This window comes from Ascaphus truei (assembly GCF_040206685.1).
Source record: "Ascaphus truei isolate aAscTru1 chromosome 2 unlocalized genomic scaffold, aAscTru1.hap1 SUPER_2_unloc_1, whole genome shotgun sequence".
In the NCBI taxonomy this organism is placed as follows: Eukaryota; Metazoa; Chordata; class Amphibia; order Anura; family Ascaphidae; genus Ascaphus; species Ascaphus truei.
In genome coordinates this window covers 1,582,100-1,601,476 of record NW_027453815.1, presented here as the reverse complement: position 1 = coordinate 1,601,476, position 19,377 = coordinate 1,582,100, and the positions used below count along the sequence as shown (strand labels likewise).

At 56.6% G+C, this 19,377-nt stretch overlaps 1 protein-coding gene across 1 annotated transcript in view; it reads left to right on the top strand.

The window, feature by feature from the left end:
- Positions 1–450: 450 nt before the first annotated feature.
- Positions 451–19,377, top strand: part of LOC142473252 (autophagy-related protein 9A-like) — an 86,991-nt gene continuing 68,064 nt past the window's right edge. The window contains exon 1 of the mRNA XM_075580441.1: positions 451–468. Coding sequence (XP_075436556.1) covers positions 451–468 — 18 coding nt within the window. The remainder of the gene's footprint in view (positions 469–19,377) is intronic.

The window sequence follows — 19,377 nt, the reverse complement described above, 5'->3', positions numbered from 1 at the left end:
ACATTTACAAAGGAAACAGTAAACAGAAAAAGCAGTAGGGAGGGCGTAGTGAGATGCAGGAGGGAGGGCATAGTGAGAAACAGGAGGAGAGACTTCCCAGGTACTGGGGGATAGGAAGAGTACAATTAATCACAGCTTGTGGAAAGTTAATTTCTCGCAGTTGTAAAGTTGTTATGCAGAGTCCCGATCTTCCTCAAATCTTCACCTCCAAAATTAACTCTGCCAGACACTTTGATGTGACACACAGCCAAATGGCTTCACAGCTTAGATGGATGGTCCTAAATACCCTAAAACACAGCCACTTGACTAACAATTGAGGGAGGGGTTTGCCTAATCAACTCTCACAGACATACTGATTAGATTTTAAATTCTGTAGCACTTGTTGGTAGAGTCCAGCTCACACATACCTGTTTGAAGAAATAAGTCAGAATGTTAGTCCAGATATTCAGAATGCATCCATGGTTTAAGGTATAGAAAGAAAACATCCAGAGAGGATGGATAGGGGGTCCCTTCTTGTAGGGGAGCTTATGAAACTCTATGGAGGGGGGGGTCCCTTCTTGTAGGGGAGCTTATGATACTCTATGGAGGGGGGTCCCTTCTTGTAGGGGAGCTTATGAAACTCTATGGAGGGGGGGTCCCGTCTTGTAGGGGAACTTATGAAACTATTGAGGGGGGTCCCTTCTTGTAGGGGAGCTTATGATACTCTATGGAGGGGGGTCCCTTGTTGTAGGGGAGCTTATGAAACTCTATGGAGGGGGGGTCCCTTCTTGTAGGGGAACTCTATGGAGGGGGGTCCCGTCTTGTAGGGGAACTTATGAAACTCTATGGAGGGGGGTCCCTTCTTGTAGGGGAGCTTATGATACTCTATGGAGGGGGGGGTCCCTTCTTGTAGGAGAGCTGATGAAACTCTATGGAGGGGGGTCCCTTCTTGTAGGGGAACTTATGAAACTCTATGGAGGGGGGGGTCCCTTCTTGTAGGGGAACTTATGAAACTCTATGGAGGGGGGTCCCTTCTTGTAGGGGAGCTTATGATACTCTATGGAGGGGGGTCCCTTCTTGTAGGGGAGCTTATGATACTCTATGGAGGGGGGTCCCTTCTTGTAGGGGAACTTATGAAACTATGGAAGGGGGTCCCTTCTTGTAGGGGAGCTTATGAAACTCTATGGAGGGGGGTCCCTTCTGACACAGCTCTGACTTTCCCCCGTGCCCACGGCATAGTGAGAACAGAACACAAAGTGCTTGGCGGTTTGGGCAAGACATTGGGGTTACTCATGGAACTGCGGGGCTCTCATGTTGGGGTGAATGCTACGCCGAGACTTCCATTAAAGTCAGGGGGAGTTTGTTGTGCGATAGTGCCCTGATCGGCACCATTGCAGTTTAATGTGATGGGAACATGGTAGGATGAGCAGGGTCGGGATGCTCGCTGGCGGCGGGCGCTGCGTGTTCCTCTCCTGCATTGAACCGCCCGCCAACGGGAGGTTACTGGGGTACCCGAGTACTGGGCGGAACGAGTACTTTTATACCTAAGTGTGGCGCACCTCCCTGAGGACAGCGACACATGAGCAGCTCACGCGTGTAACGCTTTACATACTAGTGAGAGTATTAGAGGTATCACTGCGGGTCACTTAGAAACAGGGGCAGGATAGTGAGAGTATCAGAGGTATCACTGCCGGGCACTTAGAAACGGGCAGGATAGTGAGAGTATCAGAGGTATCACTGCGGGTCACTTAGAAACAGGGGCAGGATAGTGAGAGTATCAGAGGTATCACTGCCGGGCACTTAGAAACGGGGGCAGGATAGTGAGAGTATCAGAGGTATCACTGCCGGGCACTTAGAAACAGGGGCAGGATAGTGAGAGTATCAGAGGTATCACTGCCGGGCACTTAGAAACGGGGCAGGATAGTGAGAGTATCGGAGGTATCACTGCCGGGCACTTAGAAACAGGGGCAGGATAGTGAGAGTATCAGAGGTATCACTGCCGGGCACTTAGAAACGGGGCAGGATAGTGAGAGTATCAGAGGTATCACTGCCCGTCACTTAGAAACGGGGGCAGGATAGTGAGAGTATCAGAGGTATCACTGCCGGTCACTTAGAAACGGGGGCAGGATAGTGAGAGTATCAGAGGTATCACTGCCGGGCACTTAGAAACGGGGCAGGATAGTGAGAGTATCAGAGGTATCACTGCCGGGCACTTAGAAACAGGGGCAGGATAGTGAGAGTATCAGAGGTATCACTGCCGGGCACTTAGAAATGGGGGCAGGATAGTGAGAGTATCAGAGGTATCACTGCCGGGCACTTAGAAACAGGGGCAGGATAGTGAGAGTATCAGAGGTATCACTGCCGGGCACTTAGAAACAGGGGCAGGACAGTGAGAGTATCGGAGGTATCACTGCCTGGCACTTAGAAACGGGGGCAGGACAGTGAGAGTATCGGAGGTATCACTGCCGGGCACTTAGAAACGGGGGCAGGATAGTGAGAGTATCAGAGGTATCACTGCCGGGCACTTAGAAACGGGGCAGGATAGTGAGAGTATCAGAGGTATCACTGCCGGGCACTTAGAAACAGGGGCCTCTGTGTATACCCCAGGCCTCTGTGTATACCCCGGGCCTCTGTGTATACCCCGGGCCTCTGTGTATACCCCCGGACCTCTGTGTATACCCCGGGCCTCTGTGTATACCCCTGGCCTCTGTGTATACCCCGGGCCTCTGTGTATACCCCGGGCCTCTGTGTATACCCCCGGGCCTCTGTGTATACCCCTGGCCTCTGTGTATACCCCCGGACCTCTGTGTATACCCCTGGCCTCTGTGTATACCCCCGGGCTTTGTGTATACCCCCGGGCTCTGTGTATACCCCCGGGCCTCTGTGTATACCCCCGGGCCTCTGTGTATACCCCCGGGGCTCTGTGTATACCCCTGGCCTCTGTGTATACCCCCGGACCTCTGTGTATACCCCTGGCCTCTGTGTATACCCCCGGGCTCTGTGTATACCCCCGGGCTCTTTGTATACCCCCGGGGCTCTGTGTATACACCCGGGGCTCTGTGTATACCCCGGGCCTCTGTGTATACCCCGGGCCTCTGTGTATACCCCGGGGCCTCTGTGTGTATACCCCGGGCCTGTGTGTATACCCCCGGGGCTCTGTGTATACCCCCGGGACTCTGTGTATACCCCGGGCCTCTGCGTATACCCCTGGCCTCTGTGTATACCCCGGGCCTCTGTGTATACCCCGGGCCTCTGTGTATACCCCCGGGACTCTGTGTATACCCCCGGGGCTCTGTGTATACCCCCGGGACTCTGTGTATACCCCCGGGACTCTGTGTATACCCCCGGGACTCTGTGTATACCCCTGGCCTGTGTGTATACCCCGGGCTCTGTGTATACCCCCGGGACGCTGTGTATACCCCTGGCCTCTGTGTATACCCCGGGGCTCTTTGTATACCCCAGGGGCTGTGTGTATACGCCGGGTAGTGGGTGTCGGGTGATACATAGTGACAGGATGTAGGAATCACGTAACACGTCAGACCTGCTGCCTGCGAGGCTCTGACACTGAACAAACTTGTTTACCTCTGAGAGCACGTGGCCTGTGGTATGTGGCCGTGGTATGTGGCACGTGTCACTGGGTTTAATTACTCCCCGAGGCATCGCCCGGCTTTATATATCAATTTACCAACACTTGCAACATTCAAAGAACCTGAACCGGATACGTGTGGGATAAATAACCGCGGCCCACAGAGGTGGTGCCCGCAGCGGGTCACAGCGCCAGCACAGCGCGGCACAATCACGCTGCCCACAGAGGTGGTGCCCGCAGCGGGTCACAGCGCCAGCACAGCGCGGCACAATCACGCTGCCCACAGAGGTGCTGCCCGCACCGGGTCACAGCGCCAGCACAGCGCGGCACAATCACGCTGCCCACAGAGGTGGTGCCCGCACCGGGTCACAGCGCCAGCACAGCGCGGCACAATCACGCTGCCCACAGAGGTGCTGCCCGCACCGCGTCACAGCGCCAGCACAGCGCGGCACAATCACGCTGCCCACAGAGGTGGTGCCCGCACCGCGTTACAGCGCCAGCACAGCGCGGCACAATCACGCTGCCCACAGAGGTGCTGCCCGCACCGCGTTACAGCGCCAGCACAGCGCGGCACAATCACGCTGCCCACAGAGGTGCTGCCCGCAGCGCGTTACAGCGCCAGCACAGCGCGGCACAATCACGCTGCCCACAGAGGTGGTGCCCGCAGCGGGTCACAGCGCCAGCACAGCGCGGCACAATCACACTGCCCACAGAGGTGGTGCCCGCACCGCGTTACAGCGCCAGCACAGCGCGGCACAATCACGCTGCCCACAGAGGTGCTGCCCGCAGCGCGTTACAGCGCCAGCACAGCGCTGCACAATCACACTGCCCACAGAGGTGGTGCCCGCAGCGGGTCACAGCGCCAGCACAGCGCGGCACAATCACACTGCCCACAGAGGTGGTGCCCGCAGCGGGTCACAGCGCCAGCACAGCGCGGCACAATCACACTGCCCACAGAGGTGCTGCCCGCAGCGCGTTACAGCGCCACGCAGCGCGGCACAATCACACTGCCCACAGAGGTGCTGCCCGCACCGGGTCACAGTGCCAGCACAGCGCTGCACAATCACACTGCCCACAGAGGTGGTGCCCGCAGCGGGTCACAGCGCCAGCACAGCGCGGCACAATCACGCTGCCCACAGAGGTGCTGCCCGCACCGGGTCACAGTGCCAGCACAGCGCGGCACAATCACACTGCCCACAGAGGTGGTGCCCGCACCGGGTCACAGCGCCAGCACAGCGCGGCACAATCACGCTGCCCACAGAGGTGGTGCCCGCAGCGGGTCACAGCGCCAGCACAGCGCGGCACAATCACACTGCCTTCCCTAAACAAAGATAACCGTACTAATAGCAAAGATGTGCCGGATTTTATTTATTGGGAAATAAATGACAAATTGCATATCTTTGGACTCCTTAAATGGGAAAGTGTTTTCTGTACTCTTAGCCCGCCCTGTCCTTATCAGAGACCCAATAAAGATAAGGGGGGAGGGGGGGCCCTGCCCGTGCAAACCCCTTCCCAAGGGGGGGCCCTGCCCGTGCAAACCCCTTCCCAAGGGGGGGCCCTGCCCGTGCAAACCCCTTCCCAAGGGGGGCCCTGCCCGTGCAAACCCCTTCCCAAGAGGGGGCCCTGCCCGTGCAAACCCCTTCCCAAGGGGGGGCCCTGCCCGTGCAAACCCCTTCCCAAGGGGGGGCCCTGCCCGTGCAAACCCCTTCCCAAGTCTCCGCTTGTCATGTTTACATAATCACTTAAATAAATGATTAAAAATACTTTTGGTTGTCAGGTTTAACCTTAACCCTGTCACTGCCATTAGTACACTTTGCCCCTAGGAGGGACTGACCCCGTAACCCTGTCACTGCCATTAGTACACTTTGCCCCTAGGAGGGACTGACCCCTTAACCCTGTCACTGCCATTAGTACACTTTGCCCCTAGGAGGGACTGACCCCTTAACCCTGTCACTGCCATTAGTACACTTTGCCCCTAGGAGGGACTGACCCCTTAACCATGTCACTGCCATTAGTACACTTTGCCCCTAGGAGGGACTGACCCCGTAACCCTGTCACTGCCATTAGTACACTTTGCCCCTAGGAGGGACTGACCCCTTAACCCTGTCACTGCCATTAGTACACTTTGCCCCTAGGAGGGACTGACCCCTTAACCCTGTCACTGCCATTAGTACACTTTGCCCCTAGGAGGGACTGACCCCTTAACCCAGTCACTGCCATTAGTACACTTTGCCCCTAGGAGGGACTGACCCAGTAACCACGTCACTGCCATTAGTACACTTTGCCCCTAGGAGGGACTGACCCCTTAACCCTGTCACTGCCATTAGTACACTTTGCCTCTAGGAGGGACTGACCCCTTAACCCTGTCACTGCCATTAGTACACTGCCCCTAGGAGGGACTGACCCCTTAACCCTGTCACTGCCATTAGTACACTTTGCCCTTAGGAGGGACTGACCCCTTAACCCTGTCACTGCCATTAGTACACTTTGCCCTTAGGAGGGACTGACCCCTTAACCCTGTCACTGCCATTAGTACACTTTGTCCCTAGGAAGGACTAACCCCTAACCCTGTCACTGCCATTAGTACACTTTGTCCCTAGGAGAGACTGACCCCTTAACCATGTCACTGCCATTAGTACACTTTGCCTCTAGGAGGGACTGACCCAGTAACCACGTCACTGCCATTAGTACACTTTGCCCCTAGGAGGGACTGACCCCTTAACCCTGTCACTGCCATTAGTACACTTTGCCTCTAGGAGGGACTGACCCCTTAACCCTGTCACTGCCATTAGTACACTGCCCCTAGGAGGGACTGACCCCTTAACCCTGTCACTGCCATTAGTACACTTTGCTCCTAGGAGGGACTGACCCCTTAACCATGTCACTGCCATTAGTACACTGCCCCTAGGAGGGACTGACCCCTTAACCCTGTCACTGCCTTTAGTACACTTTGCCTCTAGGAGGGACTGACCCCTTAACCCTGTCACTGCCATTAGTACACTTTGCCCCTAGGAGAGACTGACCCCTTAACCCTGTCACTGCCATTAGTACACTGCCCCTAGGAGGGACTGACCCCTTAACCCTGTCACTGCCATTAGTACACTTTGCTCCTAGGAGGGACTGACCCCTTAACCCTGTCACTGCCATTAGTACACTTTGCCTCTAGGAGGGACTGACCCCTTAACCCTGTCACTGCCATTAGTACACTTTGCCCCTAGGAGAGACTGATCCGTTAACCATGTCACTGCCATTAGTACACTTTGTCCCTAGGAGGGACTGACCCCTTAACCATGTCACTGCCATTACTACACTTTGCCCCTAGGAGGGACTGACCCCTTAACCATGTCACTGCCATTAGTACACTTTGTCCCTAGGAGAGACTGACCCCTTAACCCTGTCACTGCCATTAGTACACTGCCCCTAGGAGGGACTGACCCCTTAACCGTGTCACTGCCATTAGTACACTTTGCCCCTAGGAGGGACTGACCCCGTAACCCTGTCACTGCCATTACTACACTTTGCCCCTAGGAGAGACTGACCCCGTAACCATGTCACTGCCATTAGTACACTTTGCCCCTAGGAGGGACTGACCCCTTAACCATATCACTGCCATTAGTACACTTTGCCCCTAGGAGGGACTGACCCCGTAACCCTGTCACTGCCATTAGTACACTTTGCCCCTAGGAGGGACTGACCCCTTAACCATGTCACTGCCATTAGTACACTTTGCCCCTAGGAGGGACTGACCCCTTAACCCTGTCACTGCCATTAGTACACTTTGCCCCTAGGAGGGACTGACCCCTTAACCCTGTCACTGCCATTAGTACACTTTGCTCCTAGGAGGGACTGACCCCTTAACCATGTCACTGCCATTAGTACACTGCCCCTAGGAGGGACTGACCCCTTAACCCTGTCACTGCCATTAGTACACTTTGCCTCTAGGAGGGACTGACCCCTTAACCCTGTCACTGCCATTAGTACACTGCCCCTAGGAGGGACTGACCCCTTAACCCTGTCACTGCCATTAGTACACTTTGCCTCTAGGAGGGACTGACCCCTTAACCCTGTCACTGCCATTAGTACACTGCCCCTAGGAGGGACTGACCCCTTAACCCTGTCACTGCCATTAGTACACTTTGCTCCTAGGAGGGACTGACCCCTTAACCCTGTCACTGCCATTAGTACACTTTGCCCCTAGGAGGGACTGACCCCGTTTTTGAGATGCGGGGGACTGGGTTTTGTTTCGGAAGTGAGGGTGGGTTGGGTTTGTGATGCTGGGTGGGGGGCTTTGTTTCATTCGCGGGGTGGGGGTCCGGGTTTGAGATGCGGGGGGCTGGGTTTCAGACGCGAGTTTAATATGCCCTTCCCATTAGGAAGGAGGGGGTACGACTCGGTATCTCGTTACCTGAATGATTCCTCTCCTGTATAGTATCTGTATATAGCTCCTTCCCCCGTGGGGCCGCACCGCGCTGTGTACAAGGTCCTCTCCTGTATAGTACCTGTATATAGCGCCTTCCCCCGTGGGGCCGCACCGCGCTGTGTACAAGGTCCTCTCCTGTATAGTATCTGTATATAGCACCTTCCCCCGTGGGGCCGCACCGCGCTGTGTACAAGGTCCTCTCCTGTATAGTACCTGTATATAGCTCCTTCCCCCGTGGGGCCGCACCGCACTGTGTACAAGGTCCTCTCCTGTATAGTATCTGTATATAGCGCCTTCCCCCGTGGGGCCGCACCGCACTGTGTACAAGGTCCTCTCCTGTATAGTACCTGTATATAGCTCCTTCCCCCGTGGGGCCGCACCGCACTGTGTACAAGGTCCTCTCCTGTATAGTACCTGTATATAGCTCCTTCCCCCGTGGGGCCGCACCGCGCTGTGTACAAGGTCCTCTCCTGTATAGTACCTGTATATAGCTCCTTCCCCCGTGGGGCCGCACCGCGCTGTGTACAAGGTCCTCTCCTGTATAGTATCTGTATATAGCTCCTTCCCCCGTGGGGCCGCACCGCACTGTGTACAAGGTCCTCTCCTGTATAGTACCTGTATATAGCTCCTTCCCCCGTGGGGCCGCACCGCGCTGTGTACAAGGTCCTCTCCTGTATAGTACCTGTATATAGCTCCTTCCCCCGTGGGGCCGCACCGCGCTGTGTACAAGGTCCTCTCCTGTATAGTACCTGTATATAGCGCCTTCCCCCGTGGGGCCGCACCGCACTGTGTACAAGGTCCTCTCCTGTATAGTACCTGTATATAGCGCCTTCCCCCGTGGGGCCGCACCGCGCTGTGTACAAGGTCCTCTCCTGTATAGTACCTGTATATAGCTCCTTCCCCCGTGGGGCCGCACCGCGCTGTGTACAAGGTCCTCTCCTGTATAGTACCTGTATATAGCTCCTTCCCCCGTGGGGCCGCACCGCACTGTGTACAAGGTCCTCTCCTGTATAGTACCTGTATATAGCTCCTTCCCCCGTGGGGCCGCACCGCGCTGTGTACAAGGTCCTCTCCTGTATAGTACCTGTATATAGCTCCTTCCCCCGTGGGGCCGCACCGCGCTGTGTACAAGGTCCTCTCCTGTATAGTACCTGTATATAGCTCCTTCCCCCGTGGGGCCGCACCGCGCTGTGTACAAGGTCCTCTCCTGTATAGTACCTGTATATAGCTCCTTCCCCCGTGGGGCCGCACCGCACTGTGTACAAGGTCCTCTCCTGTATAGTATCTGTATATAGCTCCTTCCCCCGTGGGGCCGCACCGCGCTGTGTACAAGGTCCTCTCCTGTATAGTACCTGTATATAGCTCCTTCCCCCGTGGGGCCGCACCGCGCTGTGTACAAGGTCCTCTCCTGTATAGTACCTGTATATAGCGCCTTCCCCCGTGGGGCCGCACCGCGCTGTGTACAAGGTCCTCTCCTGTATAGTACCTGTATATAGCTCCTTCCCCCGTGGGGCCGCACCGCACTGTGTACAAGGTCCTCTCCTGTATAGTATCTGTATATAGCTCCTTCCCCCGTGGGGCCGCACCGCGCTGTGTACAAGGTCCTCTCCTGTATAGTACCTGTATATAGCTCCTTCCCCCGTGGGGCCGCACCGCGCTGTGTACAAGGCCCTCTCCTGTATAGTACCTGTATATAGCTCCTTCCCCCGTGGGGCCGCACCGCACTGTGTACAAGGTCCTCTCCTGTATAGTACCTGTATATAGCTCCTTCCCCCGTGGGGCCGCACCGCGCTGTGTACAAGGTCCTCTCCTGTATAGTACCTGTATATAGCTCCTTCCCCCGTGGGGCCGCACCGCGCTGTGTACAAGGTCCTCTCCTGTATAGTATCTGTATATAGCGCCTTCCCCCGTGGGGCCGCACCGCACTGTGTACAAGGTCCTCTCCTGTATAGTATCTGTATATAGCTCCTTCCCCCGTGGGGCCGCACCGCGCTGTGTACAAGGTCCTCTCCTGTATAGTACCTGTATATAGCTCCTTCCCCCGTGGGGCCGCACCGCACTGTGTACAAGGTCCTCTCCTGTATAGTACCTGTATATAGCTCCTTCCCCCGTGGGGCCGCACCGCACTGTGTACAAGGTCCTCTCCTGTATAGTACCTGTATATAGCTCCTTCCCCCGTGGGGCCGCACCGCGCTGTGTACAAGGTCCTCTCCTGTATAGTATCTGTATATAGCGCCTTCCCCCGTGGGGCCGCACCGCGCTGTGTACAAGGTCCTCTCCTGTATAGTACCTGTATATAGCTCCTTCCCCCGTGGGGCCGCACCGCACTGTGTACAAGGTCCTCTCCTGTATAGTATCTGTATATAGCTCCTTCCCCCGTGGGGCCGCACCGCGCTGTGTACAAGGTCCTCTCCTGTATAGTACCTGTATATAGCTCCTTCCCCCGTGGGGCCGCACCGCGCTGTGTACAAGACCCTCTCCTGTATAGTATCTGTATATAGCTCCTTCCCCCGTGGGGCCGCACCGCACTGTGTACAAGACCCTCTCCTGTATAGTACCTGTATATAGCTCCTTCCCCCGTGGGGCCGCACCGCACTGTGTACAAGGTCCTCTCCTGTATAGTACCTGTATATAGCTCCTTCCCCCGTGGGGCCGCACCGCACTGTGTACAAGGTCCTCTCCTGTATAGTATCTGTATATAGCTCCTTCCCCCGTGGGGCCGCACCGCACTGTGTACAAGGTCCTCTCCTGTATAGTACCTGTATATAGCTCCTTCCCCCGTGGGGCCGCACCGCACTGTGTACAAGGTCCTCTCCTGTATAGTACCTGTATATAGCTCCTTCCCCCGTGGGGTCGCACCGCACTGTGTACAAGGTCCTCTCCTGTATAGTATCTGTATATAGCTCCTTCCCCCGTGGGGCCGCACCGCGCTGTGTACAAGGTCCTCTCCTGTATAGTACCTGTATATATCGCCTTCCCCCGTGGGGCCGCACCGCGCTGTGTACAAGGTCCTCTCCTGTATAGTACCTGTATATAGCTCCTTCCCCCGTGGGGCCGCACCGCGCTGTGTACAAGGTCCTCTCCTGTATAGTACCTGTATATAGCGCCTTCCCCCGTGGGGCCGCACCGCGCTGTGTACAAGGTCCTCTCCTGTATAGTACCTGTATATAGCGCCTTCCCCCGTGGGGCCGCACCGCGCTGTGTACAAGGTCCTCTCCTGTATAGTACCTGTATATATCGCCTTCCCCCGTGGGGCCGCACCGCACTGTGTACAAGGTCCTCTCCTGTATAGTACCTGTATATAGCTCCTTCCCCCGTGGGGCCGCACCGCGCTGTGTACAAGGTCCTCTCCTGTATAGTATCTGTATATAGCGCCTTCCCCCGTGGGGCCGCACCGCACTGTGTACAAGGTCCTCTCCTGTATAGTATCTGTATATAGCTCCTTCCCCCGTGGGGCCGCACCGCACTGTGTACAAGGTCCTCTCCTGTATAGTATCTGTATATAGCTCCTTCCCCCGTGGGGCCGCACCGCGCTGTGTACAAGGTCCTCTCCTGTATAGTACCTGTATATAGCTCCTTCCCCCGTGGGGCCGCACCGCACTGTGTACAAGGTCCTCTCCTGTATAGTACCTGTATATAGCGCCTTCCCCCGTGGGGCCGCACCGCACTGTGTACAAGGTCCTCTCCTGTATAGTACCTGTATATAGCTCCTTCCCCCGTGGGGCCGCACCGCACTGTGTACAAGGTCCTCTCCTGTATAGTATCTGTATATAGCTCCTTCCCCCGTGGGGCAGCACCGCGCTGTGTACAAGGTCCTCTCCTGTATAGTACCTGTATATAGCTCCTTCCCCCGTGGGGCCGCACCGCGCTGTGTACAAGGTCCTCTCCTGTATAGTACCTGTATATAGCGCCTTCCCCCGTGGGGCCGCACCGCACTGTGTACAAGGTCCTCTCCTGTATAGTACCTGTATATAGCTCCTTCCCCCGTGGGGCCGCACCGCGCTGTGTACAAGGTCCTCTCCTGTATAGTACCTGTATATAGCTCCTTCCCCCGTGGGGCCGCACCGCGCTGTGTACAAGGTCCTCTCCTGTATAGTACCTGTATATAGCTCCTTCCCCCGTGGGGCCGCACCGCACTGTGTACAAGGTCCTCTCCTGTATAGTACCTGTATATAGCTCCTTCCCCCGTGGGGCCGCACCGCGCTGTGTACAAGGTCCTCTCCTGTATAGTACCTGTATATAGCTCCTTCCCCCGTGGGGCCGCACCGCACTGTGTACAAGGTCCTCTCCTGTATAGTACCTGTATATAGCTCCTTCCCCCGTGGGGCCGCACCGCACTGTGTACAAGGTCCTCTCCTGTATAGTATCTGTATATAGCTCCTTCCCCCGTGGGGCCGCACCGCACTGTGTACAAGGTCCTCTCCTGTATAGTATCTGTATATAGCGCCTTCCCCCGTGGGGCCGCACCGCGCTGTGTACAAGGTCCTCTCCTGTATAGTACCTGTATATATCGCCTTCCCCCGTGGGGCCGCACCGCGCTGTGTACAAGGTCCTCTCCTGTATAGTACCTGTATATAGCTCCTTCCCCCGTGGGGCCGCACCGCGCTGTGTACAAGGTCCTCTCCTGTATAGTATCTGTATATAGCTCCTTCCCCCGTGGGGCCGCACCGCGCTGTGTACAAGGTCCTCTCCTGTATAGTACCTGTATATATCGCCTTCCCCCGTGGGGCCGCACCGCACTGTGTACAAGGTCCTCTCCTGTATAGTATCTGTATATAGCTCCTTCCCCCGTGGGGCCGCACCGCGCTGTGTACAAGGTCCTCTCCTGTATAGTACCTGTATATAGCTCCTTCCCCCGTGGGGCCGCACCGCGCTGTGTACAAGGTCCTCTCCTGTATAGTACCTGTATATAGCTCCTTCCCCCGTGGGGCCGCACCGCGCTGTGTACAAGGTCCTCTCCTGTATAGTACCTGTATATAGCTCCTTCCCCCGTGGGGCCGCACCGCACTGTGTACAAGGTCCTCTCCTGTATAGTATCTGTATATAGCCCCTTCCCCCGTGGGGCCGCACCGCACTGTGTACAAGGTCCTCTCCTGTATAGTACCTGTATATAGCTCCTTCCCCCGTGGGGCCGCACCGCGCTGTGTACAAGGTCCTCTCCTGTATAGTACCTGTATATAGCGCCTTCCCCCGTGGGGCCGCACCGCACTGTGTACAAGGTCCTCTCCTGTATAGTATCTGTATATAGCTCCTTCCCCCGTGGGGCCGCACCGCACTGTGTACAAGGTCCTCTCCTGTATAGTACCTGTATATAGCGCCTTCCCCCGTGGGGCCGCACCGCGCTGTGTACAAGGTCCTCTCCTGTATAGTATCTGTATATAGCTCCTTCCCCCGTGGGGCCGCACCGCGCTGTGTACAAGGTCCTCTCCTGTATAGTACCTGTATATAGCTCCTTCCCCCGTGGGGCCGCACCGCGCTGTGTACAAGGTCCTCTCCTGTATAGTACCTGTATATAGCGCCTTCCCCCGTGGGGCCGCACCGCGCTGTGTACAAGGTCCTCTCCTGTATAGTACCTGTATATAGCTCCTTCCCCCGTGGGGCCGCACCGCGCTGTGTACAAGGTCCTCTCCTGTATAGTACCTGTATATAGCTCCTTCCCCCGTGGGGCCGCACCGCGCTGTGTACAAGGTCCTCTCCTGTATAGTATCTGTATATAGCTCCTTCCCCCGTGGGGCCGCACCGCGCTGTGTACAAGGTCCTCTCCTGTATAGTATCTGTATATAGCTCCTTCCCCCGTGGGGCCGCACCGCACTGTGTACAAGGTCCTCTCCTGTATAGTACCTGTATATAGCTCCTTCCCCCGTGGGGCCGCACCGCGCTGTGTACAAGGTCCTCTCCTGTATAGTATCTGTATATAGCTCCTTCCCCCGTGGGGCCGCACCGCACTGTGTACAAGGTCCTCTCCTGTATAGTATCTGTATATAGCTCCTTCCCCCGTGGGGCCGCACCGCGCTGTGTACAAGGTCCTCTCCTGTATAGTATCTGTATATAGCTCCTTCCCCCGTGGGGGCCGCACCGCGCTGTGTACAAGGTCCTCTCCTGTATAGTACCTGTATATAGCTCCTTCCCCCGTGGGGCCGCACCGCGCTGTGTACAAGGTCCTCTCCTGTATAGTATCTGTATATAGCGCCTTCCCCCGTGGGGCCGCACCGCACTGTGTACAAGGTCCTCTCCTGTATAGTACCTGTATATAGCTCCTTCCCCCGTGGGGCCGCACCGCGCTGTGTACAAGGTCCTCTCCTGTATAGTACCTGTATATAGCTCCTTCCCCCGTGGGGCCGCACCGCACTGTGTACAAGGTCCTCTCCTGTATAGTACCTGTATATAGCTCCTTCCCCCGTGGGGCCGCACCGCGCTGTGTACAAGGTCCTCTCCTGTATAGTACCTGTATATAGCCCCTTCCCCGTGGGGCCGCACCGCGCTGTGTACAAGGTCCTCTCCTGTATAGTACCTGTATATAGCTCCTTCCCCCGTGGGGCCGCACCGCGCTGTGTACAAGGTCCTCTCCTGTATAGTACCTGTATATAGCGCCTTCCCCCGTGGGGCCGCACCGCACTGTGTACAAGGTCCTCTCCTGTATAGTACCTGTATATAGCTCCTTCCCCCGTGGGGCCGCACCGCGCTGTGTACAAGGTCCTCTCCTGTATAGTACCTGTATATAGCTCCTTCCCCCGTGGGGCCGCACCGCGCTGTGTACAAGGTCCTCTCCTGTATAGTACCTGTATATAGCTCCTTCCCCCGTGGGGCCGCACCGCGCTGTGTACAAGGCCCTCTCCTGTATAGTACCTGTATATAGCTCCTTCCCCCGTGGGGCCGCACCGCACTGTGTACAAGGTCCTCTCCTGTATAGTACCTGTATATAGCTCCTTCCCCCGTGGGGCCGCACCGCACTGTGTACAAGGTCCTCTCCTGTATAGTATCTGTATATAGCGCCTTCCCCGTGGGGCCGCACCGCGCTGTGTACAAGGTCCTCTCCTGTATAGTATCTGTATATAGCGCCTTCCCCCGTGGGGCCGCACCGCGCTGTGTACAAGGTCCTCTCCTGTATAGTATCTGTATATAGCTCCTTCCCCCGTGGGGCCGCACCGCACTGTGTACAAGGTCCTCTCCTGTATAGTACCTGTATATAGCTCCTTCCCCCGTGGGGCCGCACCGCACTGTGTACAAGGTCCTCTCCTGTATAGTACCTGTATATAGCTCCTTCCCCTGTGGGGCCGCACCGCGCTGTGTACAAGGTCCTCTCCTGTATAGTACCTGTATATAGCTCCTTCCCCCGTGGGGCCGCACCGCGCTGTGTACAAGGTCCTCTCCTGTATAGTACCTGTATATAGCACCTTCCCCCGTGGGGCCGCACCGCGCTGTGTACAAGGTCCTCTCCTGTATAGTACCTGTATATAGCTCCTTCCCCGTGGGGCCGCACCGCGCTGTGTACAAGGTCCTCTCCTGTATAGTATCTGTATATAGCGCCTTCCCCCGTGGGGCCGCACCGCACTGTGTACAAGGTCCTCTCCTGTATAGTATCTGTATATAGCTCCTTCCCCCGTGGGGCCGCACCGCACTGTGTACAAGGTCCTCTCCTGTATAGTACCTGTATATAGCTCCTTCCCCCGTGGGGCCGCACCGCGCTGTGTACAAGGTCCTCTCCTGTATAGTACCTGTATATAGCGCCTTCCCCCGTGGGGCCGCACCGCACTGTGTACAAGGTCCTCTCCTGTATAGTACCTGTATATAGCTCCTTCCCCCGTGGGGCCGCACCGCGCTGTGTACAAGGTCCTCTCCTGTATAGTACCTGTATATAGCTCCTTCCCCCGTGGGGCCGCACCGCACTGTGTACAAGGTCCTCTCCTGTATAGTACCTGTATATAGCTCCTTCCCCCGTGGGGCCGCACCGCACTGTGTACAAGGTCCTCTCCTGTATAGTACCTGTATATAGCACCTTCCCCCGTGGGGCCGCACCGCACTGTGTACAAGGTCCTCTCCTGTATAGTACCTGTATATAGCGCCTTCCCCCGTGGGGCCGCACCGCGCTGTGTACAAGGTCCTCTCCTGTATAGTACCTGTATATAGCTCCTTCCCCCGTGGGGCCGCACCGCACTGTGTACAAGGTCCTCTCCTGTATAGTACCTGTATATAGCGCCTTCCCCCGTGGGGCCGCACCGCGCTGTGTACAAGGTCCTCTCCTGTATAGTATCTGTATATAGCGCCTTCCCCCGTGGGGCCGCACCGCACTGTGTACAAGGTCCTCTCCTGTATAGTACCTGTATATAGCTCCTTCCCCGTGGGGCCGCACCGCACTGTGTACAAGGTCCTCTCCTGTATAGTATCTGTATATAGCTCCTTCCCCCGTGGGGCCGCACCGCGCTGTGTACAAGGTCCTCTCCTGTATAGTATCTGTATATAGCACCTTCCCCCGTGGGGCCGCACCGCGCTGTGTACAAGGTCCTCTCCTGTATAGTACCTGTATATAGCACCTTCCCCCGTGGGGCCGCACCGCACTGTGTACAAGGTCCTCTCCTGTATAGTATCTGTATATAGCTCCTTCCCCCGTGGGCCGCACCGCACTGTGTACAAGGTCCTCTCCTGTATAGTACCTGTATATAGCTCCTTCCCCCGTGGGGCCGCACCGCACTGTGTACAAGGTCCTCTCCTGTATAGTATCTGTATATAGCTCCTTCCCCCGTGGGGCCGCACCGCGCTGTGTACAAGGTCCTCTCCTGTATAGTACCTGTATATAGCTCCTTCCCCCGTGGGGCCGCACCGCGCTGTGTACAAGGTCCTCTCCTGTATAGTATCTGTATATAGCTCCTTCCCCCGTGGGGCCGCACCGCACTGTGTACAAGGTCCTCTCCTGTATAGTATCTGTATATAGCGCCTTCCCCCGTGGGGCCGCACCGCACTGTGTACAAGGTCCTCTCCTGTATAGTATCTGTATATAGCTCCTTCCCCGTGGGGCCGCACCGCACTGTGTACAAGGTCCTCTCCTGTATAGTATCTGTATATAGCTCCTTCCCCCGTGGGGCCGCACCGCGCTGTGTACAAGGTCCTCTTCCTGTATAGTATCTGTATATAGCGCCTTCCCCCGTGGGGCCGCACCGCACTGTGTACAAGGTCCTCTCCTGTATAGTATCTGTATATAGCTCCTTCCCCCGTGGGGCCGCACCGCACTGTGTACAAGGTCCTCTCCTGTATAGTACCTGTATATAGCTCCTTCCCCCGTGGGGCCGCACCGCACTGTGTACAAGGTCCTCTCCTGTATAGTATCTGTATATAGCTCCTTCCCCCGTGGAGCCGCACCGCACTGTGTACAAGGTCCTCTCCTGTATAGTACCTGTATATAGCTCCTTCCCCCGTGGGGCCGCACCGCGCTGTGTACAAGGTCCTCTCCTGTATAGTACCTGTATATAGCTCCTTCCCCGTGGGGCCGCACCGCGCTGTGTACAAGGTCCTCTCCTGTATAGTACCTGTATATAGCTCCTTCCCCCGTGGGGCCGCACCGCGCTGTGTACAAGGTCCTCTCCTGTATAGTACCTGTATATAGCTCCTTCCCCCGTGGGGCCGCACCGCACTGTGTACAAGGTCCTCTCCTGTATAGTACCTGTATATAGCTCCTTCCCCCGTGGGGCCGCACCGCACTGTGTACAAGGTCCTCTCCTGTATAGTATCTGTATATAGCGCCTTCCCCCGTGGGGCCGCACCGCGCTGTGTACAAGGTCCTCTCCTGTATAGTACCTGTATATAGCTCCTTCCCCCGTGGGGCCGCACCGCGCTGTGTACAAGGTCCTCTCCTGTATAGTATCTGTATATAGCGCCTTCCCCCGTGGGGCCGCACCGCACTGTGTACAAGGTCCTCTCCTGTATAGTACCTGTATATAGCTCCTTCCCCCGTGGGGCCGCACCGCACTGTGTACAAGGTCCTCTCCTGTATAGTATCTGTATATAGCTCCTTCCCCCGTGGGGCCGCACCGCGCTGTGTACAAGGTCCTCTCCTGTATAGTACCTGTATATAGCGCCTTCCCCCGTGGGGCCGCACCGCGCTGTGTACAAGGTCCTCTCCTGTATAGTATCTGTATATAGCGCCTTCCCCCGTGGGGCCGCACCGCACTGTGTACAAGGTCCTCTCCTGTATAGTACCTGTATATAGCACCTTCCCCCGTGGGGCCGCACCGCGCTGTGTACAAGGTCCTCTCCTGTATAGTACCTGTATATAGCTCCTTCCCCCGTGGGGCCGCACCGCGCTGTGTACAAGGTCCTCTCCTGTATAGTTATCTGTATATAGCGCCTTCCCCCGTGGGGCCGCACCGCACTGTGTACAAGGTCCTCTCCTGTATAGTACCTGTATATAGCTCCTTCCCCGTGGGGCCGCACCGCACTGTGTACAAGGTCCTCTCCTGTATAGTATCTGTATATAGCTCCTTCCCCCGTGGGGCCGCACCGCGCTGTGTACAAGGTCCTCTCCTGTATAGTACCTGTATATAGCGCCTTCCCCCGTGGGGCCGCACCGCGCTGTGTACAAGGTCCTCTCCTGTATAGTATCTGTATATAGCGCCTTCCCCCGTGGGGCCGCACCGCACTGTGTACAAGGTCCTCTCCTGTATAGTACCTGTATATAGCTCCTTCCCCCGTGGGGCCGCACCGCACTGTGTACAAGGTCCTCTCCTGTATAGTACCTGTATATAGCTCCTTCCCCCGTGGGGCCGCACCGCACTGTGTACAAGGTCCTCTCCTGTATAGTACCTGTATATAGCTCCTTCCCCCGTGGGGCCGCACCGCGCTGTGTACAAGGTCCTCTCCTGTATAGTATCTGTATATAGCACCTTCCCCCGTGGGCCGCACCGCGCTGTGTACAAGGTCCTCTCCTGTATAGTACCTGTATATAGCACCTTCCCCCGTGGGGCCGCACCGCACTGTGTACAAGGTCCTCTCCTGTATAGTATCTGTATATAGCTCCTTCCCCCGTGGGGCCGCACCGCACTGTGTACAAGGTCCTCTCCTGTATAGTACCTGTATATAGCTCCTTCCCCCGTGGGGCCGCACCGCACTGTGTACAAGGTCCTCTCCTGTATAGTATCTGTATATAGCTCCTTCCCCCGTGGGGCCGCACCGCGCTGTGTACAAGGTCCTCTCCTGTATAGTACCTGTATATAGCGCCTTCCCCCGTGGGGCCGCACCGCACTGTGTACAAGGTCCTCTCCTGTATAGTATCTGTATATAGCTCCTTCCCCCGTGGGGCCGCACCGCGCTGTGTACAAGGTCCTCTCCTGTATAGTACCTGTATATAGCTCCTTCCCCCGTGGGACCGCACCGCGCTGTGTACAAGGTCCTCTCCTGTATA